Below are 27,316 nucleotides of genomic sequence, written 5' to 3' on the forward strand. Positions count from 1 at the left end.
ACTAAAATGAGAGTATATGGAATTGGAGGCAGGCTTTTGACATGGGTAGGTGAATTGGTTTGGAGTTGGCGACAGAGAGTAGGGATACTGGGTATGTACTCAAATTGGCAGAATGAGATTAGTGGTGTACCCCAGTGATCTGTACTGGGGCCTCAGCTTTTAACCAGATTTTAAAAATATTTAGATGAAGGAATAGAGAGCTGTATATCCAGCTTTGCTAATTCCACTGTATAATCACTAAGATGGCATAGTAGTGTAGATGGGAGTTGCAGAGAGTTGCAAAGGGACATTCCAAGATTAAGTGACTGGGAAAAACTGTGGCAGATGGCGTTCAATGTGTGAAAGTGTGAGGTCATCCACTTTGGACCTAAGAAAGATAGATCAGAGTATTTTCTAAATGGTAAGAAGCTAGGAACTGTGGAGCAGCAGAAATATTAGGGAACCAAGTACAAAAATCACTAAAATCTAGTGGACAGGTACAAAAAATAATTAAAGAGTCTAATAGAATGTTGGCTTTTATTTCAAGGGGGCTGGAATTCAAACGTGTGGAAGTTGTGTTACAATTATATAAAGCTCTAGTTAGACCCCATTTAGAGTACTGCATTCAGTACTGGACACTGCACCTGAGAAAGTATAGGCCTTGGAGTGGGTGCAGTGCAGATTCACCAGAATTGTACTGGAGTTAAAAGGGTTAAATTATGAGGACAGGTTGCCGAGACTAGGTTTGTATTCTCTTAAATATAGAGGTATTTAAGATGATCAAAGGCATTCATAGGGTAGATATTTCCTCTGGCGGGGTGAGGGGGGATAGACCGTGGGCCGAGTCTCAAAAAAATGCTTTTTCGTAGTCTCCTCTGTTGAAGTACTTCATATTCACACCAATATTAGTTTAGGGACCACTTATCACAAAAATCAATGTTCCGATCTTCAAAAAGTGAGCACTTTGCAGAAATTTTCATTAGAAAATAGGCAGAAATCTCGTCAAAACCCAGAGTGATGAAGTAATTGCGAGTTGCTTAATGACCAATCACAACTGCTATATTTGTCAGTATCGCAAAATCAGCCAATCACGATCTCTACTAGATCGATTAGAGTCAGTGACTACGTGCACTGAAACAATGGCGTGCTACATGCACGTAGTTGCGGGAGCCAAACGCAACATCATTTCTTTTTCGGACTCTAGCTGGATAAAAATGTTCACGAGTGTTCATCAGTGGAAACTTACTGGAACTAGAGAAGCTAAAATTGCAGAGAATGCCATCAAAAGTTTAGATCTGGAGCTGGTTATTGCACCAGAAAGACTCGCAACGATCCCACATTTGATTGGATATCATTGGCAGTGCTACATGCGTTTCACTGATAAATCCAAGATCGACAGAGCCAAGAAAAAGCAAGAAAGGTAAAATCAGAACTATGAATGTGAGTACATGTGATTTAACAGTATTTCCAGTGAAACTGTGTCAGCCTACAAATGTTTATATCCAACTTTCGTTTCTTAGCTCAATGGTTATGCTGTTTGGCACGTTCCATTACGTGGGCCTGCTTCAGCCCCATATACTTATTTCTGTGTAGACTGACTGACTCTAAACGTCTCACTCTGGGCATAACACGCACAAACACAGCAAAAAAACAGTTTTTTGCCCAAGGTTCATTGTCAGTGGGGCTGATTAGAATATCCATTTTATCCTTCCTTCGCAGCCATTGCAGAACCAGTACAGAAAGAAGAGGAGGGGAGTGAAACCGCCACCAAGGTTCGACTGCTTCGCTCAAAGACGACAGACCTCAAGGTTATACCTGTGAGGGCTTCCCATCTTCTTCCAGTGCAGCGACTTCTCTGCAAGAAGGACAAGAACATTGTGGAGAGACACAGCCAAAAGAGACAAAAAGAGAGGCTGGTACAATGTGAGACTAAAACTACAGGTAAGCTGCTCCTTGCAGCAGAAGCTCGCAAAGATGAGGCAATCCTGTTGCCTATCCATGGACAAGATCTTGTTGCGTTTGAAGCAAGGTATCATCTTAGCTGCTACCAGAGCTACACCAGATTTCTGACCAGAAAGGAGCAGGAAGACCCTCCAGAAGGCAACCTCTACCAGACGGGATATAGGCACTCCTATGAAACAGTGATAGAGGGGAAGATTGTAAAATACCGTGAAGTTCTTAGAATAACAAAGCTGAACAGTTTGAGAAAAATGGTATCGGTGCTTTTTATAAAACATATAATCTTAAATGTAGAATGCAGAAATCTTATCCTTTCCTGAAATTTGTCAGATCATCACACAGTAATGAGAGTGATCTTATTTTGGTAGAAGATCTTGCAACAGAAGAAGTTGTTGAGGAGACAGTCAGGGATTTGCTTTCAGAAACAAGCACAAGTAACCAACACAGACATGGATACCAGCATGGATCCTGGAGCCAAAGTTCCTGTCAGAGGATTGGATTTAAGACCTGATTGCAGGCCCTTGTACCATGCTGCTCTGGCATCTCAAAGGAACATGGTGGAAACTTGAAGATGATGTACTGGTCACAGACTGGATAACACTTCCTCTAGCACCAGCAAGTGTAATGGAGCGAGCAATTTGCTCATGCAAAAAGTGTTGTGTACGTATAAAATATGTATATATCCTGTACACTCAATGTACAGTTACATAAGACCACTGAATGTAAGTTCACACTGTATAAACTATGCCTGTACCACCAGAGGGTGCAACTGGTGGAGACCTAGGGATCACCTGTACACTGCAGGTAACCAAGTATAAAAGGGAGCTCACCTTACTGTACCCTCATTCAGGAGCTGCAATAAATGGACTAAGGTCACAACAGTTCAAGTGCAATACCTTACCTTGTGGAGTCATTACTAGAGTGCTTACAGATACAATAACTGGTGATGAGATTACGAATTTCCACGCGAAAAATGGCTCACTTTGGCAACTTTCAACAATTCACTGATGGGGAAGATTGGGATGCCTTTGTGGAAAGACTCGAACACTTGTTCATCGCGAACGACCTGGCTGGAGACACACTGACCTCGCTGGCTGATAAGTGCAGAGCTATCCTGCTCAGCAGTTGTGGACCCACCGTTCATGACCTTGTCAGGGACTTGCTAGCCCCAGAGAAGATGGCAACCAAAACGTACGCGGAGCTCATAACAATGATACAGGAACAGCTCAAACCTAAAGAGAGCATCCTCACAGCCAGACACCAGTTCTACACATACCAGCGGCCGAAGACCAAGAAATCGCAAAATATGCTGCAGACCTTAGACGATTGGTTGCACTGTGTGATTTTGGCGACCACCTCACCGAAGCACTGAGGGACATCTTTGTTATTGGAATCGGCCACGAGGGCCTCCTCCACAGGCTGCTCTCTGCGGACACCACGGTCACCCTGCAGAAGGCAATCAATGTGAGCCAGGCGGTCATGGTCTCGGCCTGTAATTCCAAGAGGATGATGACTCACCCCCAGGACACCAACCCAGCAAGTACCGTGAACCGACTGGCACCCTTTAGAGGCAAGACTGCCACCCCGAATCCCGCAACCCTGAGTCCACCACATGGGGCCAACCAGCCAGTACCAATGTTGGTGCTGTGGAGGAAATAACTGGGCCCACCAGTGCCGCTACAAAGACTATGCTTGCAAAGTGTGTAACGCGAAAGGCCATCTCCAGCGAATATGTAAAAGAAATTTTACTCACCGAGTAGCTGAAGACTTGGCCGATCACCCGGGCTCCAGCGCTGATGAAGAGGAAGAGAGAGTCCAGGGGGCAGCTCAGCCCCAGGAGGAGGTGTATGGACTGTTTACCTGCTCCACAGGGGGTTCTCCGTTGAAAATGGAAGTTGAAATCAATGATGTCCCAATCTCGATGGAGGTCAACACAGGGGCGAGCCAATCGCTCATGAATCATGCGGCCTTCGAGAAATTCTGGGACAATCCAATCGAATGACCTAAAATGATCCTGATCCAGGTGAAGCTGCTCACCTACACAAATGACACCATCCCAGTCGCTGGCAGCAGGATGTCCAGGTGTCCTACGGCGGCGCGATGCACAAGCTACCTTTGTGGATCGTTGCTGGTGATGGTTCAACGCTGTAGGACGAAAATGGATGAAACAAATCCAAATCTGTTGGAGCTGGGAAAGTCTCCAGGCCCCGGCGATCGATGTCCTATGCGGCCCCAAATTTGGATCTATCACAGCACCTGAAAATCCAACCATCCAACTCGACTGCGCGGCGACGACACAGATCGCTCAACCCAATGGCGAGATGATCCAACCCAAAAAACCAAACCTCACTTTCCAGGCTCCAGTGGCAGGATCCGGAGGAAGAAGATCACGCAGAAGGTAACTTCCCTGTTTCCGTGGCAGAACCTGTGTAGAAAAGGATCACCGCAGCCTACCTCTTGGAGAGAAAAAAGGTGGTGCCCGCACCACGAGGAGAAGCGCCTGAAGTCAAGATGGCCGCGACCAGATCACGAGGGGCAGCATTGAGGGAGCAACACGTGATGCCGAGCAGCGAACCGGATTGGGGTAAAGATTGCAAGGCTCTCTTAAAGGAGACCGGGAACCCAGCACAATTAAAGGGACAGTTCCACTCCTTGTACAGCGATGCCGGTGATACTAATGTGAGAGATGTAATTAACAAATGCAAGGATCTAAAGGTAACTTTGTACAGTGATGCCGGTAGTACACAGGGAAAAGATGTAATTGACAAATGCGAATATGTAAAGACAACTAACAATGTCGAGTCAGGTGATTGTGGTTGGAGCCAATTTATCATGACTGTAAATGAAGAAATGATGTGCGATGCCGGGTTCTACATATACGCCGACAAAGCCAAGGGCAACCTCCCGTAGGAAGCATCCAGGTCCAACGGGATATCCAATCATGTAGTCTGCGCCTCTGGGACCAATGTGATGCCCAGGGAGTGTGGCCACACACAGAGGGAGCATACCCACTGCAGGGCCAGCGATCAGCGGATGGCAAAGGCACCACTACTGGCACCCTGCCCCAGATTGGCCCTACCTCTCTGGCCACAAGGGCCAGTACTGGGAGCAAGAGGCTAGCACCCTCCAGCCCTCCTGACGGGACCTGGGATGACCAGGCTCCCACTACCACTGAAGGGCAGCAGGGAGACACTGCAGCCCTCAAAGGAGGATAGGGAGGCCACATATTCCTGTGGCTCTGCCCATCACTAGGCAACTGCAAAGGCCCTGAGACTCAGCCAGGTGAGCGATCTGAGCCCCCCAGCTGGCAGGGGGCACAGTGCCGCCATCAGACAACCTAGACACAGTCCGGTTACTCTGGAACTAGCGTCCTCACCCACCTGCACCTACACCCCAGGGGCAAGATTGTAATACCACATATGTAACTTACCTGTAAAATGTATTTGTTCCACTACTGCTAAACCCTAACAGTGATGCAACTAATCCTATTTTTTTTTCTTTGTACATGTGTGCAAATGCAGATGTTGAGCCACACACGTGGTCTATGTATGGGGGGGGGGGGGAAATGGATGTAGATAGCCATGGACACACATGGATCACACCCAAAACCCACTCAACCCCCACTGCCACCTCCAACCGTCCACTGCTGAATATTTCCTAATGTTGTGGCAATAAGGACTTGGTCCACATGGAGAGAGCCATTCCCAAGGACAGACAAGGTGCAAGGGCTTTGGGCACTCAAGTAGAGGGCCAGAGCACACAGTGCAAAGGCCAGTGGCATAAGACTTAGGGGGGAGTGATGTTGTGTATGTATAAAATAAGTATATAGCCTGTACCCTTCAATGTACAGTTACATAAGACCACTGAATGTATCTTCACACTGTATACACTATGCCTGTACCACCAGAGGGTGCAACTGGTGGAGACCTAGGGGTCACCTATACACTGCAGGTAACCAAGTATAAAAGGGAGCTCACCTTACTGTACCCTCATTCAGGAGCTGCAATAAATGGACTAAGGTCACAACAGTTCAAGTGCAATACCTTACCTTGTGGAGTCATTACTAGAGTGCTTACAGACACAATAAAAAGACCCAATGTGCACAAGGAAGGTGCTCTTGTCTTCTCAACAAGCTACCTTGCACCGACATCTGCTCGTGTGTAGGTTGTAAGAATGTTGCATCTTTGTCCGAGACTTCTAGGGTTGAGGAAACAGATATCCTTGATTCTGATGAAGATTCATAAGTAAGCATTCCTTTTCAGTCTCTAACTTTTTTTCAGATCTATTTTGATTTTTCACAACTATCTTTTAAAAAAAATCAATACTATTACTGTTATTATTATGGGTGACAAATTAGTGCGGGTGTCTATCTGAAATGTCAGTAAGTGTGTATGAAATAAATGGTTGCTATGGTAGATTTCTTTCTTAGCAACGGATATGAAAAAACTTAGATTTATGTTTTTCTTCTTCTTAGGCAGTCCCTCGTATCGAGGATAACTTGCTTCCTCACCAAAAAGGGATGAATTCACAGGTGTTTCAATGAGGGACCTGATATTCCAGGTTCCAAACTACATATTGAAGGGTGGAAGATGCCTGTGATTTTTTTAATGTGTGGTGGCCGTTGCACACCAGCTACCATACGGGCTTGACAGAGCTAGGTCTTGATCCAGTGGCAAGGATTAACCAAGACGACTGGAGACCAGCTCTGCTGCATGGAGCTAGTGCGCACACATATTGCAGTGTGGGCTGACCCGTGCTGCCCCAGGACACTTGCCTCTTCTGGGCCCCAATCACGTTGCTCCATGATCACTCGCTGTTCCTGCGCCCCAACCTCGCCGCTCCTGCTGTACCTGCCCACGCTCCAATCAGTGACCTGGATTATGGTGACATCCAATCCAGTCACCCTCTTCACTGCCGTCGCCCTCCTGCACCAGCTGGTGCTGCTGCCTGAAGTGGTACGCCGCCACACTGGTTCCAGGACCGCTCGCCTTTTATGGCCGCTGTGCCCACGCGCTAACTCATTAACGCTCCATTATCGCCAGGCAGCGGCATTAACTGGTCCTATGCACAGGGGCAATTTCGGCCCCATAGACTTTAAACAGCAATAGTAAATGAGGAGGGCTAGGATGTTTCAATTCTAGGCAGGAAATGGCAAGTGGTTTGGCCCATTAAGATTTCATACAAGCAGAATGAAAAAGGTGAGGACAGGTGAAGAACCGAGGCCTCGAAGCGGGTTTCTTGTACACTTAGGCTGAGGAACAGGGATGATTCGGCAAAGAAATATAAACTGGAAACTGAGTTGTAAAATGTGGAACAAGGGAAACTGATGGTAAAAATCAAGAACGTGCCACAAATAAAAGGAAGTGGGGGAAAGAAACGGCAGAGTAAATAAGTCGTCGAACTACAGTATGTGGATGATGCTTGCATCTGCGCACATTCAGAGGCTGAACTCCAAGCCATCATCAACAAACCGAAGTGTACGAAAGCATGGGCCTTACGCTAAACATCTGTAAGGCAAAGGTCCTCCACCAACCTGACCCTGCTACACAGCACTGCCCCCTGGTCATCAAAATCCACGGCACAGCCTTATGGAGAAAGAGTCAGACTGAACACTGTGAACTTAAAGTAAAGTGTGACCTTAGTTTTTTATTGCAGGTCTCCAGAGTGCCTCTCCAACCTCTAAAGCCTCCTTAAATACCTGTGCTCCCAAGGGATTATGGGATCCCTTGGGACTCCAGGGGATGAGCCCTCTGGTGGCTGCACAGAGTAAATACAAGTATACATATATAACAACACTCACCGCCAAAGTCAATAGTGTAACTATTTACAATGTGAGTCGATCTGGGGCCCTTCTTGCCCTGGTTGATCGTCTCGGTGTGAAAACTGGTGTTGTTGAATCATTTGTTGGGCCCTCACTGGGTCGCTGTGCAGCTGGCCTTGCTGAGCTGCCTGGTGTGTTGGGCCCTTGGGCTGCTGTGGATGATGGGTTCTGCTTTGTGGTCAATCGTGGTGTCGGTTGCCACTGGTGTGTATCTTTCGGAGTCATCGTTGGTATTTCTCCAGCGACTTCAGGTGTCTACTGTACATGGTCCACGTCTCTGAGCCATACAGGAGGGCGGGTATTACTACGGCCCTGTAGACCATGAGCTTGGTGACAGTTTTGAGGGACTGATCTTCAAACATTCTTTTCCTCAGACGGCCGAAGGCTGCACTGGTGCACTGGAAGTGGTGTTGAATCTCATCATCAATGCCTGCTCTTGTTGATAGGAGGTTCCCGAGATAGGGGAAGTGGTCCACGTTGTCCAGGGCCACGCCATGGATCTTGATGTTTGGGGGGCAGTGCTGTGCGGCGAGGACAGGCTGGTGTAGGACCTTTGTCTTACTAATGTTTAGCCTAAGGCCCATGCTTTCATACACCTCGGTAAATACGTCAACTATGTCCTGGAGTTCAGCCTCTGTGTGTGCACAGACGCAGGCATCGTCCGCGTACTGTATCTCGACGACAGAGGTTGGAGTGGTCTTGGACCTGGCCTGGAGATGGCGAAGGTTGAACAGCTTCCCACTGGTTCTGTAGTTTAGTTCCACTCCAGCGGGGAGCTTATCGACTGTGAGGTGGAGCATGGCAGCGAGGAAGATTGAAAAGAGGGTTGGGGCGATGACGCTGCCTTGCTTGACCCCAGTCCGGACATGAATTGGGTCTGTGATGGATCCGTTGGTAAGGATCACGGCTTGCATGTCGTCGTGGAGCAGGCTGAGTATGGTGACGTACTTTTGGGGGCATCCGAAATGGAGGAAGACGCTCCATAGACCCTCGCGGTTGACAGTGTCAAAGGCCTTTGTAAGGTCGAAGGCGGACATGTATAAGGGCTGGGGCTGTTGCCTGCATTTTTCCTGCAGCTGTCGCGCTGCAAAAATCATGTTCGTTGTGCCCCAGAGGGGACGAAATCCACACTATGACTTCGGGAGGAGCTCCTCGGCCACAAGGAAAAGACAATTGAGGAGGACTCTAGCAACAACTTTCCCAGTGGTTGATAGCAGGGAGATTCCTCTGTAGTTGCTGCAGTCGGACTTGTCCCCTTTTTTAAAGATGGTCGCAATCACTGCATGGTCTCCTCCCTCCAGATGAGAGAGATGAGGTCGTGTATTCGCGCCAGTAGTGCCTCTCCGCCATACTTCAGTGCCTCAGCAGGGATTCCATCCGCTCCCATAGCCTTGTTGTTTTTTAGCTGTCTTTTGGCCTTTTCTACCTCATGCAGTGTTGGGGTCTCACTGAGGTGGTGGCAGGTAGCATTTGCGGAATGGAGTCGAGAACACTCAAGTCAAAGGCAGCGTCTCGGTTGAGGAGATCTTCGAAGTGTTCCTTCCAGCGGGCCCTGACTGCCTCTGTGTCCTTGATTTGTGTTTCCCTGTTCTTGGCCGGGAGTGGGGTAGGGCCTTGGGTGTTTGGACCATAGGTGGCCTTGACTGCGGTGAAGAATCCTCGCACATCATGGCTGTCGGCCAGCTGCTGTATCTCCTGTGCTTTCTACATCCACCACCTGTTCTTTAGGTCCCGGATTTTTTGTTGGACCTTAGCCTTTAGCCATCTGTAATGCTGCTTTGCTGCTCCCAAGTTGGGTTGCTGTTTAAGGCTCAGAAATGCCCTGCGCTTACAATCTATTCGTTCTTGAATCTCCTGGTCATTCTCATCAAACCAGTCCTGGTGCTTTCTGGTTGAGTGACCAAGCGTCTCCTTGCAGACACTGGTTATGGAGGCCTGGAGGGCAGACGAAGCACTGTGGGCATTCTGCATCTCAGGGTCATCAAGGCACGCCAGGTTAGCTGTGAGGCGCTGACTGTATAGGGCTCTCTTAGCTGGGACCTTAAGTGCCCCGGCATTGATTTTATTTGCGACACTGCTTCTGCTGCCCCCTTCGCTTTGGGGCTATGTTGATGTCAATGATGGATCTGATTAGGCGGTGGTCCGTCCAGCGGTCGTCAGCTCCTGTCATGGCACGGGTGATGCGCACATCCTTGCGATCCCTGGCTCGGACGATGACATAGTCGAGCAGGTGCCAGTGCTTGGAGCGAGGGTGTTGCCATGATGCTTTGTATTTGTCTCTCTGGCAGAACAAGGTGTTGGTGATGACAAGTTCATGCTCTAGACATTTTTACAGGAGTAGGGTACCGCTGGAGTTGGCTTTCCCTACCCCCTCTCTACCAATCACGCCTCCCCAGAGGTCTGTGTCCCTGCCGACCCTGGCGTTGAAGTCGCTGAGGAGGCTCAGTTTGTCGCCCGCGGGGATGCAGGTCAGGGATTTTTTGAGGTTGGAGTAAAAACCCTCTTTGGCCTCATCTGTTGCATCGAGTGTTGGGGCGTAAGCACTGATGACTGTAGCGCACTGGTTCCGGGATAGGATGAGTCGAAGCGACATGAGGCGTTCGTTAGTCCCGCAGGGGGAGTCTTTGAGGTGGTCGACCAGCTCGTTTTTGATGGCAAAGCCGACTCCATGGAGGTGGCGTTCTACCTCTGGTTTCCCTTTCCAGAAGAAGGTGTAACCTCCACCTTGTTCCTTGAGCTGGCCTTCCCCTGCCCTCCGGGTCTCACTTAGGGTTGCAATGTTGATCTCAAAGCATCTAAGTTCCCGGGCAATTATGGCGGCGCTCTGGCCTGTCGCTGTTGGGGTTGTCCATGAGGGTCCTGACGTTCCAGGTCCCAAACTTCATGTTAGAGGAGTGGAAGATGCCTGTGCGTGATTTCTTTTAACGTGGGGTGATCGTTGCAAGGCAGCTACCACACGGGCTTGGCTGAGCAAGGTCTTGGTCCAGTGGCAAGGGGGTCCAGGACGACTGGAGACCAGGCACTGCTGTATGAGCCTTGTTGCCTATAGCGAGATGTTGGCCGCAGGCTCGATGTTGGGTAGCACTCTTGGCGGTAGTTGGTCCAAGGTTTGTTTGGGGGCAGGCATTGAGGGGGCCAGCGATGCACTGGGGCTCAGAATGGGGCAGCAGGGGGATCACAGCCATTGTACTCACCACTTGCTGGAGGAGGAGAGGAGGCCAGGCCATCAGTGGGGAAGGAGAGGTCCGGGGGAGGAGGTGGAGGCCCGATAGCCAGGTCCAGCCACCCAGTTGCCACAAGAGGTCCAGCCGGGGGGGTCCAGGTCACGTCAAGACGTCCAGCCGATGCAGGAGGTCCAGCCGGGAGGCTCAAGTCGCGTAGAGTCGCCGCAGGAAGTCCAGCCGGGAGTCGCCGATGTGCGGTGTGGTAGAAGGCCTGAGGTAGGCCCAAACTTTTTGGATTCGCGGGGTTAGGGTTAGGGTGGGGATTTAAGTCTTTAAGACCCCCTATTAGGATCTATTAGAACGAGGACTGGGGCTTGAGGAAGTTTAGATAGTGGGAGGGGGGAGGTTGAGGGCCGCAGAGCTGATAAGCAGGGGAGCTCCCTAGGGAGCTGCTACAACGATTTGCGACGGATCAGCCATGATCTAATTGAATAGCTGGAGGGGCTGAACTACCCCTGTCCCTATATTGTTAGGATGAAAAGTGGATTGGAAGAATTTGAACAATGATTAGTGAGAGGGGGATGTGTATTTCTGAACCTTGTAGAGAACATTGGACCGAAGGAGCGGAGTGTTTACTGCAGTTCTACCATTGGGGCAGCATTTGACGAGAGGTAGCATTTGACTATGTTTTGAGCAAGGAGGGCTGAATGAGTGATAAGTCAGGTGGTGTGGCTCTCAGAAGATGTGAGTGAAGATGGGGAGGGTGACAGTTTTAGTTTTATGTCGGCTAATATTAAACTGAAGCCAAGTATCTAAAGGAAAAAGCAGGCCCATAAAAACACAAGCCGGATTATGTTTGTCCGGGTACACATGTGTCCCTGGCAGCTCTCCGCGGGACACCTGCTCTTCCTGGAAGAGTGCGGTACAACACGCGGCGCCTCGCGCTCCGCCAACAATCGCAGCCTTGCGGGGGTTCTCTGTGACGTCACCCGCCTCTTACTCAAGAAGGAAGCAGCGAGCGCTTGCTCCTCCAATGAGAGAGAGCCGGGCTCAGGGATACAGCGGGTCAGTGAGTGAGAGAGCCGGGCTCAGGGATACGGCGGGTCAGTGAGTGAGAGAGTCGGGCTCAGGGATACGGCGGGTCAGTCAGTTAGTTAGTTAGTGAGTGAGTGAGTGAGAGAGAGAGCCGGGCTCAGGGATACAGCGGGTCAGGGTGAGTGAGAGAGCCGGGCTTAGGTAGAGAGCCGGGCTCAGGGATACGACGGGTCAGTCAGTCAGTGAGTGAGAGAGCCGGGCTCAGGGATACGGCGGGTCAGTCAGTGAGAGAGCCGGGCTCAGGGATACGGCGGGTCAGTCAGTGAGAGAGCCGGGCCCAGGGATACGGCGGGTCAGTGAGTGAGAGAGCCGGGCCCAGGGATACGGCGGGTCAGTGAGTGAGAAAGCCGGGCCCAGGGATACGGCGGGTCAGTGAGTGAGTGAGTGAGTGAGAGAGCCGGGCCCAGGGATACGGCGGGTCAGTGAGTGAGAAAGCCGGGCCCAGGGATACGGCGGGTCAGTGAGTGAGTGAGTGAGAGAGCCGGGCCCAGGGATACGGCGGGTCAGTGAGTGAGTGAGTGAGAGAGCCGGGCCCAGGGATACGGCGGGTCAGTGAGTGAGAAAGCCGGGCCCAGGGATACGGCGGGTCAGTGAGTGAGAAAGCCGGGCCCAGGGATACGGCGGGTCAGTGAGTGAGTGAGTGAGAGAGCCGGGCCCAGGGATACGGCGGGTCAGTGAGTGAGAAAGCCGGGCCCAGGGATACGGCGGGTCAGGGTGAGAGAGCTGGGCTCCGGGACACGGACGGCGGTGCTGGACACGGTGAGCCTGGGTGAAATGACGAATGAAACGTGGTGGTTGGAGCCTCGGGCCTGCGCTCACCTCGGGCCTTCTGGAAGAGGCCGGGCGGGGGCGCGGCCGGGCTGAGGGTCGCTGGCGAGGGCCCAGTGCTTGGGCCTGTGCACAGTGAGCGAGAACCCGGGACTTCTCCCGGCCTGGCGGGCGGGAGGGAGGGAGTGTCAGCCGACCCAACCCAGCCGGGCTCGGCCGCTGGAGGCTCCTTGAGCCGCTGTTGAACGTTGATGGGCTGGGCCCCGGGCTCTGGTGTTCCGTGCGGGGGCAGCACTCGGTGGTCCGTCCATCGTCAATCGGTGACGTTGCTCGTTTTAGTAAACGGTGGGAAACTTCTTTCTTAGATTTTGGGGGGAAAAGTTATATTTTGTGTGTGTGTGTGTGTGTGTCCGAAATGTGTGGGTTGGGCAGGTGGATCCCGGCTCAGGCGGTGGGACTGAGGCCGGGAACAACATCCACGCCTTCCCTCAGTTTTTGGGAGGAGGAGGAAGAGAAACCTGTGGGGCAGCAGACGATTTGCTGAAAGTGTTGATTTGGATTGACTGGAGTGTGTTCTACATGTTTCTATTTTAAATAACATCCGTCATGTGATGTATTGGGCAATGAAATTGCTTTGCTTAACACCTCAATGCCTAACAGATTAGGAAATACTATAGTTCTGCACAAACATTATTTTGAAGTTGCTTTCCACAGCGCTAGTAGATCATGGAAAGTGTCTTGTGAATGATGGAAAAGGTATTTTAAGCTGCGGGTGATATTTACATGCACAAACCCACCCGTTGGTGTTTTTTTTTAATTATGTTGCTGGTTGTTCTGTAACAGTAAGTACAACTAACAGCTGTTTTCCAGAGTTGTTTGTGTGTGCCACCAATTGCAGTCACATTGCAGCCATGCGATGGGTAGAATTGAATACTTTCTCCACATGATCCTCCTGAAAATATTGCTATCAGTAGGGATCCATGTGAGGATACTTAACTGTCCTTTTTAATAGGTATGGGAGCGGTGTCACCATATTCATTACACTCGTTTCTTTTTGCTGCACGTTGGGAGAGAATGAAAGTACTCTTAATTTGTTTTGATTGTTGAATAGTAACTTTATTGATAATTGCACAACATTTGTTTGTGGAGATGGGTAATATGCTTGGATTAATTTGGTTTTTAAAGAAGTGGGATTTTAGAATCAGGATTTAGGTATTGTGACTGTTTTAAATCTCACTTTTGATTTAATCGGGATATTGGTAAAAGTTCAATCTACATGTACTTGCATCTGTGGTCTGGTTACTGGAAAGCTGTTTCCACAGGTTGATATCCCTCTTGTGTATGAGATATTTGTCCTTAAACACTATATAAACGAAAGTCATGTACTGGCTGTTGACTCGATTGGACTTGGTGGTAGTTATTTCTAAAAATGGGTGTGTTACCTTGAATTAAAGCAGTAGATTGCAAAACACTTGCTTTGCTCACATCACATGACCTACTTTTACGTTGTACAGCCACCTGTTTTACCCAGGTATTTTGGGCCTGGTTTTGTACAATGAGTCATAACTTCATAGAAGATTGTACTACTGCTCTGAAGGAAAATTGTATTGTCATTACACTGCAACTGCTAAAGCAGTATGTCAGCAGTTGTCGGCCATTAAGATGAGTAACACAACAATACATGTTTGAGGTGCTGTAGGTTTTCTTGGCAAAGTTGTCTGAATATGTTTCAGATGACATTATGCCCAAATCAAGTTATGGGGCTGAATACAGTAAACTGACACTTTCCCAGCACAAGTTGCATTTTTGGCAGATGGTTTGTATGAGGAATTCCTCCTAACTACCATTTTCAAATGAGAAAGAAAGACTTCGATTTATATAGTACCTTTCACAACCACTGGACGTCTCCAAGCACTTTACAGCCAATGGGGTACTCTTGGAGTGTAGTCACTGTTGTAATGTAGGAAACTCGGCAGCCAATTTGCGCACAAGCAGGCTCCCACAAACAGCAATGTGATAATGACCAGATAATCTGTTTTTGTTATGTTGATTGAGGGATAAATATTGACAAGGACACCGGGGGCTAACTCCCCTGTTCTTTGAAATAGGGATCTTTTGCGTCCACTTGAGAGAGCAGATGGTGCCTTGGTTTAACGTCTCATCCGAAAGACACTACCTCTGATAGTACAGCACTCCCTCAGCACTGCACTGGATTGTCAGCCTAGATTTATTTTTTTGTGATGGCATGTATTGCTGTAAAATCGCCTTAGAAATTTAATCCTTGTTTTCCTCAAATGCTAGTATTAAAGGTTTGGTAGATATAGTATAGTGAAGCTAACTTTGTGGTTTGAGGATTTAGTCATCCTGGAAGCAGTAAATCATCAGACTATCATAGCTTTTTAAATATAGATAATTATGGCCCTTCCTACTTTTTTGGGGGTCAAACTGCATTTTTTTTTAAATCTTGCTTTCTCTGTCCTCCAGCAAAACAACTGTTTCAGTGACTAATGCTGTCATCTACATACAAAACAGCTGAAGTCAACATGACCTGTCGGAGAGCTCTGTGGGGGAGGTGGACAAGAAAATTGGGTGCTGAAACATTTGGTTTTCTATTGGGTCGTAACTTGTATGATCCCATATCATGTCACGAGACAATTTCACAATCAATTATCTGATTGAACGGAGTCAAATATTTGCATATTGAAACTAAATTCCAAAAAAAGGACACTGGCTACAGTTACTTAGTATTGCAAATCTACATTTTGATTGTCAGTATTGACTGACTGTTGTGTACCTTGTACATAATGGGTTGTTTGTAGCTATATATTGTCATGTTACAATATGTGGCCAATTACCCAAATTTATCGATTAGGAATTGAGGGTTCAAAAATTGATGGGCCTTGGAAGCATAAAGCTTTGGCAGTATTGCTACTGCAGTTGCATATTGGTCCACTTATTTGCAATAAGTTAGAACCACCACTTGATTGAGAAAAGGTAATGTAGCCTTAAGTCTTGTACATGCATTGATTGTGGCTAATGGTATTTCCGTGTGGTCTTCATGGAAAATGGACAGAATTACAAAATATGATTTTTTTTTTCTCCCACTCCATCAAAAAAAGACAGATGTAAAATTCTGAGCCTCACCTAATACAAAAAGACCTTGATTTATTCTGCAATGGTAATCTGGTGGCCATGGCCATACCCTTCCAGATTGATTTCAGTCAGTCAGAGGCAGTCCCTTGGAATCGAGGAGGACTTGCTTTCACTCCATAAGTGAGTTCTTTGATGGCTGAACAGTCTATAATACAAGAGCTACAGACCTTGTTACAGGTGGGACAGACATTCGTTGAGGGAAGGGGTCGGTGGGGCTGGTTTGCTGTGCGCTCCTTCTGCTGCCTGTGCTTGGCCACTTCACGCTCTGCGTTGAGACTCAAGAGCTCAACACCCTCCCGGATGCACTTTCTCCACCTTGGGCAGTCTTCGGCCAGGGTCTCCCAGGTGTCAGTGGTGATGTCGCACTTTACCAGGGAGGCTTTGAGGGTGTCCTTATAACGTTTCCGCTGTCCTCCTTTGGCTCGTTTATCACGAAGGAGTTCCGCATAAAGCATTTGCTTAGTCGTATGTGGCCTGCCCAGCGAAGCTGATTGAGTGTGGTCAGTGCTTCAATACAGGAAGCAGAGTCAGAATGACAGGCAGTGCCTAGTGGGGTGCCGCAGGGCTCAGTGCTGGGACCCCAGCTATTTACAATGTACACTAACGATTTAGATGACGGAATTGAGTGTAATATCTCCAAGTTTGCAGATGACACTAAGCTGGGTGGCGGTAGAGCTGAGGAGTACGCTAAGAGGTTGCAGGCGTGACTTGGACAGGTTAGGTGAGTGGGCAAACGCATGGCAGATGCAGTATAATGTGGATAAATGTGAGGTTATCCACTTTGGTGGCAAAAGCACGAAAGCAGAATATTATCTGAATGGTGGCAGATAAAGAAAAAGGGAGGTGCAATGAGACCTGGGTGTCACGGTACATCAGTCATTGAAAGTTGGCATGCCGGTACAGCAGGCGGTGAAGAAAGCAAATGGTATGTTGGCCTTCATAGCTAGGAGATTTGAGTATAGGATCAGGGAGGTCTTACTGCAGTTGTACAGGGCCTTAGTGAGGCCTCACCTGGAATATTGTGTTCAGTTTTGGTCTCCTAATCTGAGGAAGGACGTTCTTGCTATTGAGAGTGCAGCAAAGGTTCACCAGACTGATTCCTGGGATGGCAGGACTGACATGAGAGACTGGATCAACTTGGCCTGTATTCACTGGAGTTTAGAAGGACGAGAGGGGATCTCATAGAAACATATAAAATTCTGACGGGACGGGACGGGACTGGACAGGTTAGATGCGGGAAGAATGTTCCCGATGTTGGGGAAGTCCAGAACCAGGGGACACAGTCTAAGGATAAGGGGCAAGCCATTTAGGACTGCGATGAGGAGAAACTTCTTCACTCGAGATGTTAACGTGTGGAATTCCCTACCACAGAGTTGTTGATGCCAGTTCATTGGATATATTCAAGAGGGAGTTAGATATGGCCCTTACGGCTAAAAGGATCATAGAAACATAGAAAATAGGTGCAGGAGCAGGCCATTCAGCCCTTCTAGCCTGCACCGCCATTCAATGAGTTCATGGCTGAACATGAAACTTCAGTACCCCCTTCCTGCTTTCTCGCCATACCCCTTGACCCCCGAGTAGTAAGGACTTCATCTAACTCCCTTTTGAATATATTTAGTGAATTGGCCTCAACTACTTTCTGTGGTAGAGAATTCCACAGGTTCACCACTCTCTGGGTGAAGAAGTTTCTCCTCATCTCGGTCCTAAATGGCTTACCCCTTATCCTTAGACTGTGACCCCTGGTTCTGGACTTCCCCAACATTGGGAACATTCTTCCTGCATCTAACCTGTCCAAACCCGTCAGAATTTTAAACGTTTCTATGAGGTCCCCTCTCACTCTTCTGAACTCCAGTGAATACAAGCCCAGTTGATCCAGTCTTTCTTGATAGGTCAGTCCCACCATCCGGGAATCAGTCTGGTGAATCTTCGCTGCACTCCAATAGCAAGAACGTCCTTCCTCAAGTTAGGAGACCAAAACTGTACACAATACTCCAGGTGTGGCCTCACCAAGGCCCTATACAACTGTAGCAACACCTCCCTGCCCCTGTACTCAAATCCCCTTGCTATGAAGGCCAACATGTCATTTGCTTTCTTAACCGCCTGCTGTACCTGCATGCCAACCTTCAATGACTGATGTACCATGACACCCAGGTCTCGCTGCACCTTCCCCCTTCCTAACCTGTCACCATTCAGATAATAGTCTGTCTCTCTGTTTTTACCACCAAAGTGGATAACCTCACATTTATCCACATTATACTTCATCTGCCACGCATTTGCCCACTCACCTAACCTATCCAAGTCACTCTGCAGCCTCATAGCATCCTTCTCGCAGCTCACACTGCCACCCAACTTAGTGTCATCCGCAAATTTGGAGATACTACATTTAATCTCCTCGTCTAAATCATTAATGTACAATGTAAACAGCTGGGGCCCCAGCACAGAACCTTGCGGTACCCCACTAGTCACTGCCTGCCATTCTGAAAAGTACCCATTTACTCCTACTCTTTGCTTCCTGTCTGACAACCAGTTCTCAATCCACGTCAGCACACTACCCCCAATCCCATGTGCTTTAACTTTGCACATTAATCTCCTGTGTGGGACCTTGTCGAAAGCCTTCTGAAAGTCCAAATATACCACATCAACTGGTTCTCCTTTGTCCACTTTACTGGAAACATCCTCAAAAAATTCCAGAAGATTTGTCAAGCATGATCTCCCTTTCACACATCCATGCTGACTTGGACCTATCATGTCACCATTTTCCAAATGCGCTGCTATGACATCCTTAATAATTGATTCCATCATTTTACCCACTACTGAGGTCAGGCTGACCGGTCTATAATTCCCTGCTTTCTCTCTCCCTCCTTTTTTAAAAAGTGGGGTTACATTGGCTACCCTCCATTCGATAGGAACTGATCCAGAGTCAATGGAATGTTGGAAAATCAATGCATCTGCTATTTCCAAGGCCACCTCAAGTACTCTGGGATGCAGTCCATCAGGCCCTGGGGATTTATCGGCCTTCAATCCCATCAATTTCCCCAACACAATTTCCCGACTAATAAAGATTTCCCTCAGTTCCTCCTCCTTACTAGACCCTCTGACCCCTTTTATATCCGGAAGGTTGTTTGTGTCCTCCTTAGTGAATACTGAACCAAAGTACTTGTTCAATTGGTCTGCCATTTCTTTGTTCCCCGTTATGACTTCCCCTGATTCTGACTGCAGGGGACCTACATTTGTCTTTACTAACCTTTTTCTCTTTACATACCTATAGAAACTTTTGCAATCCGCCTTAATGTTCCCTGCAAGCTTCTTCTCGTACTCCATTTTCCCTGCCCTAATCAAACCCTTTGTCCTCCTCTGCTGAGTTCTAAATTTCTCCCAGTCCCCAGGTTCGCTGCTATTTCTGGCCAATTTGTATGCCACTTCCTTGGCTTTAATACTATCCCTGATTTCCCTAGATAGCCACGGTTAAGCCACCTTCCCTTTTTTATTTTTACGCCAGACAGGAATGTACAATTGTTGTAATTCATCCATGCGGTCTCTAAATGTCTGCCATTGCCCATCCACAGTCAACCCCTTAAGTATCATTCGCCAATCTATCTTAGCCAATTCACGCCTCATACCTTCAAAGTTACCCTTCTTTAAGTTCTGGACCATGGTCTCTGAATTAACTGTTTCATTCTCCATCCTAATGCAGAATTCCACCATATTATGGTCACTCTTCCCCAAGGGGCCTTGCACAATGAGATTGTTAATTAATCCTCTCTCATTACACAACACCCAGTCTAAGATGGCCTCCCCCCTAGTTGGTTCCTACCGACATATTGGTCTAGAAAACCATCCCTTATGCACTCCAGGAAATCCTCCTCCACCGTATTGCTTCCAGTTTGGCTAGCCCAATCTATGTGCATATTAAATTCATATCAAGGGGTATGGAGAGAACGCAGGAAAGAGGTACTGAGGTGGATGATCAGCCTTGATTTTATTGAATGGTGGTGCAGGCTCGAATGGCCTACTCCTGCACCTATTTTTTTATGCGGTTGGGATCTCGGCACACGGTCAAATGGGACATTGATGTTGTGAACAATAGTTAAGCCAAGACAGTGGCTGGGGAGGGAATCAGTAGCGATGGAACAGAGGTTTTGGCGGGGCTGAAGATGATGGGTTTAGCCTTCCTAATGTTTAATTGGAGGAATTTGCAACTCATCCAGGACCGGATGTCTGACGAGCAGGCTGGCAACAGGCAGTTGCAGGGTCAGCGGAGGTGAGGTAGAGCTGGATGTTGTCAACGTACCTGTGGAACTCCATGTGTATCTTTTACGACCTATGGGCAGCATGTAGAGATGCAGGAAAGGCCAGGGATGCATCCTTGTGTGATTGCAGAGGCAACAATGCAAGGGCAGGAAGAGAAGCCACGGGGGTGGGGGGGGGGGTGGTTTGGGACGGTTTGCAATAGCAGCTAGCACGGAGGCCAGAAGGGAATGTTGGGTGGTCAGTGGTTTAATGGGAATATGAGTTGAGTGTGGGATGGTGGGTATTGTAGACCAGTTGCAGAGGGCATGATAGGAGATTAGAGAAAGATGTTGGTTCAGGGCAACGTTTACAATGTTTACATTTCTAACAAACTTATTTGAGAAAATAATTTGAACTAGGATGAGGAATTGCAAGTGTGACACTTTATGAAGAAAAGCATGAATAACTTTTTAGTTGAGCATCTATTCAAATTTATTGGTTTGTAGTGACATCATTTTCAAAAACAAGTTTATAGTGTGAACAGGCACAATTTGAAAAAATTAAGTTGAATATTTAGAATTTCAACACTAGTTACAACAGTTGTGCAAAGAGTACAGCTTTGTATTTGAAGCAAATCTCTTCAGTCAGCTCAATTATAAGCTTAGAATCTTTGTCCTATGGCTTTTCTTCAATTTTTCAAAATAACCAGCCAGATACTGCTGGGAGCTGAAGTAAACATAACAGTTGAGCTGACTAAATGCTTCTGATGCATCTTGGGAGATTCTGCACACTGCGCATGCTCAGCTAAATAATTGAGGCTCTGGGGGGGGGAAAATATCAAGTCCAAGCCTAGGCATTTGGGGAGTCGCCAAAGCTTTAATGAAGAGTACTTGGTGGGTACATTTTAATTACGTTATGTGACTTGTGGCTTTCATTTAAAACTTTGGGCAAGAAAAACTTGAGGGAAATAAATAACGGGTAATTTTTATTGCTTTTCTTAAGTTAATGTTTCACTGGCAGTTTGCTAGCAGTCATCTTTGATTTTGATTTCTAATGTTGCCTACATCCTCAATTCTGATATGCTGCTGCTTTACTTTGAGCCAATCAATAAAATGTGATTCAGGAGCATTACAGAAGTGACATTTGAAGTGTATGGTATACTTCCATGTAGTCGCATATATTCTGAAATAACTATAATGACCTGAACCAGCTCCTGTGAGGCATTTTTGACTTTTATACAGTGCATATATTAAAATGAGATTTGAAAAAGATCTAAAATATTGCATGCTATTACATAGTGATTCAGTTCTATTGCTGTAAGATTTGAAGCTTGTATGCAAGATTTTTTTGAACTTGCATGTGTTCATATTTTCACCTATCAGAAAGCCTTGAAGCATTTCTCAAGATGACATTTAATAACTGTTGCTGACAAACCCCAATGTTTAATGTGCTTTTCCTTGTCCACACAGTATACAAGTATGGCTCAAGAAACCAATCAAACTCAAGTGCCTATGCTGTGCACTACTGGCTGTGGGTTTTATGGAAATCCTCGGACAAATGGAATGTGTTCAGTGTGCTACAAGGAACACCTACAAAGACAGCAAAGTGGTGGCCGAATGAGTCCTATGGGTAGGAGAATTTGTGATTTTCTTCCCCTCCCAAACATCATACATGCTATTTCCTAGGTCACCCGAATATTGTTGCCAGCTCCAAAGACTGGACAGGTTGGGAAATTGAGGAAGATGAGGATTGGGATCAAGCTTGAGTTCATAGAATCATAGAAAGTTATGGCACAGAAGGAGGCCATCATGTCTGTGCTGGCCCAAAAATAACTTGCGCATAATCTGAATTTCAAGCTCTTGGTCCGTAGCTTCAAGTGCATAACCAAGTACTTTGTAAATGTGATGAGAGTTTCTGCCATTACCATCCTTTCACACACAGCTCCAGATCCCCACCACCCTCCTAGGTGAAATACTTTCTCAACTGTCCTCTAATCATAGAAACATAGAAAATAGGTGCAGGAGTAGGCCATTCGGCCCTTCGAGCCTGCACCACCATTCAATGAGTTCATGGCTGAACATGCAACTTCAGTACCCCATTCCTGCTTTCTCGCCATACCCCTTGATCCCCCTAGTAGTAAGGACTACATCTAACTCCTTTTTGAATATATTTAGTGAATTGGCCTCAACAACTTTCTGTGGTAGAGAATTCCACAGGTTCACCACTCTCTGGGTGAAGAAGTTTCTCCTCATCTTGGTCCTAAATGGCTTACCCTGTATCCTTAGACTGTGACCCCTGGTTCTGGACTTCCCCAACATTGGGAACATTCTTCCTGCATCTAACCTGTCTAAACCCGTCAGAATTTTAAACGTTTGAGGTCCCCCTCTCATTCTTCTGAACTCGTGAATACAAGCCCAGTTGATCCAGTCTTTCTTGATATGTCAGTCCCGCCATCCCAGGAATCAGTCTGGTGAACCTTCGCTGCACTCCCTCAATAGCAAGAATGTCCTTCCTCAAGTTAGGAGACCAAAACTGTACACAATACTCTAGGTGTGGCCTCACCAAGGCCCTGTACAACTGTAGTAACACCTCCCTGCCCCTGTACTCAAATCCCCTCGCTATGAAGGCCAACATGCCATTTGCTTTCTTAACCGCCTGCTGTACCTGCATGCCAACCTTCAATGACTGATGTACCATGACACCCAGGTCTCGTTGCACCTCCCCTTTTCCTAATCTGCCACCATTCAGATAATAGTCTGTCTCTCTGTTTTTACCACCAAAGTGGATAACCTCACATTTATCCACATTATACTTCACCTGCCATGCATTTGCCCACTCACCTAACCTATCCAAGTCACTCTGCAGCCTCATAGCATCCTTCTCACAGCTCACACTGCCACCCAACTTAGTGTCATCCACAAATTTGGAGATACTACATTTAATCCCCTTGTCTAAATCATTAATGTACAATTTAAACAGCTGGGGCCCCAGCACAAAACCTTGCGGTACCCCACTAGTCACTGCCTGCCATTCTGAAAAGTACCCATTTACTCCTACTCTTTGCTTCCTGTCTGCCAACCAGTTCTCAATCCATGTCGGCTCACTACCCCCCAATCCCATGTGCTTTAACTTTGCACATTAATCTCTTGTGTCGGACCTTGTCGAAAGCCTTCTGAAATTCCAAATATACCACATCAACTGGTTCCCCCTTGTCCACTCTACTGGAAACATCCTCAAAAAATTCCTGAAGATTTGTCAAGCATGATTTCCCTTTCACAAATTCATGCTGACTTGGACGTATCATGTCACCTCTTTCCAAATGCGCTGCTGTGGCATCCTTAATAATTGATTCAATCATTTTACCCACTACCGATGTCAGGCTGACCGGTCTATAATTCTCTGTTTTCCCTCCTTTTTTTTTTAAAAGTGGGGTTACATTGGCTACCCTCCACTCCTTCTACCAATTACTTAAAATCTATTCCCCTTTCCCCCCCCCCCCCCCCCCCCCCGATTATTGCCTTCTCTGCTAGGGGAAGTAGAGTCACTTGGAAGGAACTATCTAGATCCCTCAATTCTGTACATCTCAAATCAAGTCTCTCCTCTGTTCCAAAGAAAATAACCCCAGCCTATGCAATCTTTCCTTATAGCTAAAATTCTCTAGTCCTGGAAACATCCTTTTAAGTCTCCTCTCTATCCTCTCTCGTGCAATCACATTTTTCCTGCAATGTGATCAGAACTGTACACAGTACTCTAGCTGCGGCCTAACTAGTGTTTTATACAGTTCAAGCATAACCTCCATGCTCTTGTATTTATTCGATACCTCGGCTAATAAAGGAATGTATCCCTTAACCACCTTATCTACATGTCCGGCTACCTTCGGTGAACTGTGGACATGCACTCCAAGGTTCCTCTGTTCCTCTATACTTCTCAGTATCCTACCATTCAATGTGTATTCCCTTGCCTAATTAGCCCTCCCCAAATGCATCACTTCACACTTCTCGGGATTGAATTCCATTTGCCACTTTTCTGCCCACCTGACCAGTCCATTGATACCTTCCTGCAGTCTACAGCTTTCATCCTCATTATCAACCACATGGCCAAATTTTGTATCATCTGCAAACTTCTTAATCATGCCCCCTACATTCAAGTCTAAATCATCGATATATGCCACAAAAAGCAAAGTACCTAGTACTGAGAATTGCGGAACCCCACTGGAAACCGCTTTCTGGTCGCAAAAACATCCGTCAACCATTGCCCTTTGTTTCCTGCCACTAAGCCAATTTTTACATCCAACTTTCCACTTTCCCTTGGATCCCATGGGCTTTTACTTTTCTGACCAGTCTTATGTAAGACCTTATCAAAGCATTTGCTGAAATCCATGTAGACTACGTCAAATGTACTACCCTCATCAACCCCCTTTGTTACTTCAAGAAATTCAAATTCAATCATTAGTCAGACATGACCTTCCCTTAACAAATCTGTGCAATGCCCTTGATTGATCCGTGCCTTTCAAAATCATGATTAATTCTGTCCTTGGGACTTTTAAGACATTTGGTGCCTGATTTTTCTTGTGTAGAAGCTTCTGGATACAGCACTATATAAATCTGGGCCATCCAGTCCAAAATTCAGTAGGTGGCAAGAGTTCACCTTACCACGGCAGGGAAGAATCTAACAATGTTTATGGAAGTCTTATCCATTTTTATAATTCCTAAATAGGTTTATGCATAGGACACTTCTTTCAGATGCTTTTTAAATGGGTGTCCCTTATCAAATTAAGTTATCTGCAGTAACCAGGCAAAAATCTTGGTTTTCAAATGTGATTTTATAAGAAAGGGTGAAATTATGTACCGCAAAATACTGCGGATGCTAGAAATAAACCAGAAAATGCTGGAAAAACTCAGCAGGTCAGGCAGCATCTGTGGAGAGAAACAGTTAGTGTTTTGGGTTCTGTCAGGACCACTCTGCTCCAAACCTCGGAATAGCCTTGTTCCAAACATGGACAAAAGAGCTGAATTACAGAGGCGAGGTGAGGGTAACTGCCCTTGACATCAAGGCAGCATTTGACTGAGTGTGGCATCAAAGAGCTGTCGTAAAACTGAAGTCAATGAGAATCAGGGGGGAACACTCCACTGGATGGAGTCATCCTAGCACAAAGAACACTTGTGGTGATTGGAGGTCAATCATCACCGCCCCAGTACGTTGGGGCAGTGTCCTAGGCCCAACCATCATCAGCTGCTTCATCAAAGGTCAGCAGTGGGGTGTTCGCTGATGACTGCAGTGTTCAGTGCCATTTACAGCTCCAGATAATGAAGCAGCCCATGCCTGCATACAGCAAGACCTGGTCGACATTCAGGCTTGGGCTGATAAGTGGCAAGTTACATTTGTGCCACTTAAGTGCCAGGCAATGACTTATCTCCAACAAGAGAGAGTCTAACCGCTGCTCCTTGACATTCAACGGCATTACCTTCGCCTTCAACATCCTGGGGGTCACCATTGACCGGAAACTTAACTGGACCAGCCACATAAATACTGTGGCTACAAGAGCAGGTCAGAGGCTAGATATTCTGCGGCGAATGTTTCACCGCTTGACTCCCCAAAGCCTTTCCGCCATCTACAAGGCACAAGTCAGGAGTGTGATGGAATGCTCTCCATTTGCCTGGATGAGAGCAACTCCAACAAGCTCAACACCATCCAGGACAAAGCAGCCTGTTTGGCACCCCATCCATCACCTTAAACAGTCATTCTCTCCTCCACCGGGGCACAGTGGCTGCAATGTGTGCTATCTATAAGATACACTGTAGCAACTTGCCACGACGACTTCGGCAGCACCTCCCAAGCCTGTGATCTCTCACCTAGAAGGGCAGGAGGCACATGGGAACACCATCACCTGCAAGTTCCCCATCCAAGTTGCATACCAAACCTGACATGGAAATATATCACCATTCCTTCATTGTTGCTGTCAACAGAACATAACAGAACTGTGGGAGTGTCTTCACCACACGGAGTGCAGCGGTTCACCACCACCTTTGAGGGTAATTGGGAATGGGTAATAAATGCTGGCCTTGCCAGTGATGCCCACATCCCATAAAAAGGGTGATCTTTCATCAGAATGCGGGTGTATGCGTCTCTTTCTTTCCCCCCCCCCCCCCCCCCCCCCAAAAAAAAACCCTTGCTTCCATTTATAAAACTGCTTCATAAGAAGAAATTCACAAGATCAGCTCAGTTGAAGACTGTTTCTTCTCTCTTTCAGAATACCAACTGAGCTGATCTTGTGAATTTGTTCAGCACAGTTAGAGTTTGGAGTTCAGGCAAAAAAAGATTTATTTTCATACTTGGATTAGCTGTGATAAGAAAATAAGGACAGCTACTGACATTCATTCTCAATTTTTAGGTGCAGCAAGTAATTCCAGCTCAGACTTTGCTGAAGTCCAGCGAACGGAAAGCTTTAAATCTGAAGGTGCCTCTATCAATGTAACTGTCAAAACGAAGTAAGTTTATATAAATCAATATCATTCCAGACTGTCTACTCTGCCATTGTGTGAGCCTTGTACTAATTATAAATTCCCTTTTCTGTGGTGGTTGTGGGGGGAATAAAACTTCAGTATGTATAATAGACGAGGCTTGCAGTACATCGTGACATTTGTTAAATTTGACTTGTGTGATCTTGTACACATTTTTAGCCTCATTTCTTTTGCAAGAGATTGGGAAGTTAATGAAAACTATTTTCCTGTTGGGATAACTGGACTGTTTGAAAGTGATCTGGCATTGAGACTGTATGACTAAAATTAATGTCCATGTAACTTCAGTTCATCCAATGAAATTCTAAATTCAGTAATATTGCAGATCTGTGTCAAGTCATACTCTGTTCCTGACTTGTTTGATACTATGATCCACTGTGCAAGTTTGGGATTCAAATAAAGCTCCTACTTGGCTGCAACCCCAGTGTGCACTTGTAATAGTGAATCAGAGCATTTCTCATGTCTCCTGTTTTTAAAACCTTTAAGTGAAATTGCTAGTCTAATGCTAAGGGCTCTTGGTTACCAGGAATCAGATGGATACATATTAAATATTCTGTACCGCAGTCTTGTAGCAAGTGAACTATGTTTAAAAACCCATCATACAGAAGTTAAAAACTGAATTAGCTTGT

At 46.9% G+C, this 27,316-nt stretch overlaps 1 protein-coding gene across 2 annotated transcripts in view; it reads left to right on the plus strand.

Annotated features, from left to right (window-relative positions):
• The first annotated feature begins 11,951 nt into the window (after positions 1–11,951).
• LOC139265683 (AN1-type zinc finger protein 5-like) overlaps positions 11,952–27,316 on the plus strand; it is a 29,889-nt gene continuing 14,524 nt past the window's right edge. Inside the window, exons 1-3 of one of the 2 annotated variants that reach the window (XM_070882928.1) lie at positions 11,952–12,777; positions 21,639–21,798; positions 26,561–26,657. In XM_070882928.1, the coding sequence (XP_070739029.1) occupies positions 21,648–21,798; positions 26,561–26,657 (248 nt within the window). In that variant the 5' untranslated portion in view covers positions 11,952–12,777; positions 21,639–21,647. The remainder of the gene's footprint in view (positions 12,778–21,638; positions 21,799–26,560; positions 26,658–27,316) is intronic. The other variant, XM_070882917.1, reaches the window with a different exon arrangement.

This window comes from Pristiophorus japonicus, chromosome 1 (assembly GCF_044704955.1).
Source record: "Pristiophorus japonicus isolate sPriJap1 chromosome 1, sPriJap1.hap1, whole genome shotgun sequence".
Lineage (NCBI taxonomy): Eukaryota > Metazoa > Chordata > Chondrichthyes > Pristiophoridae > Pristiophorus > Pristiophorus japonicus.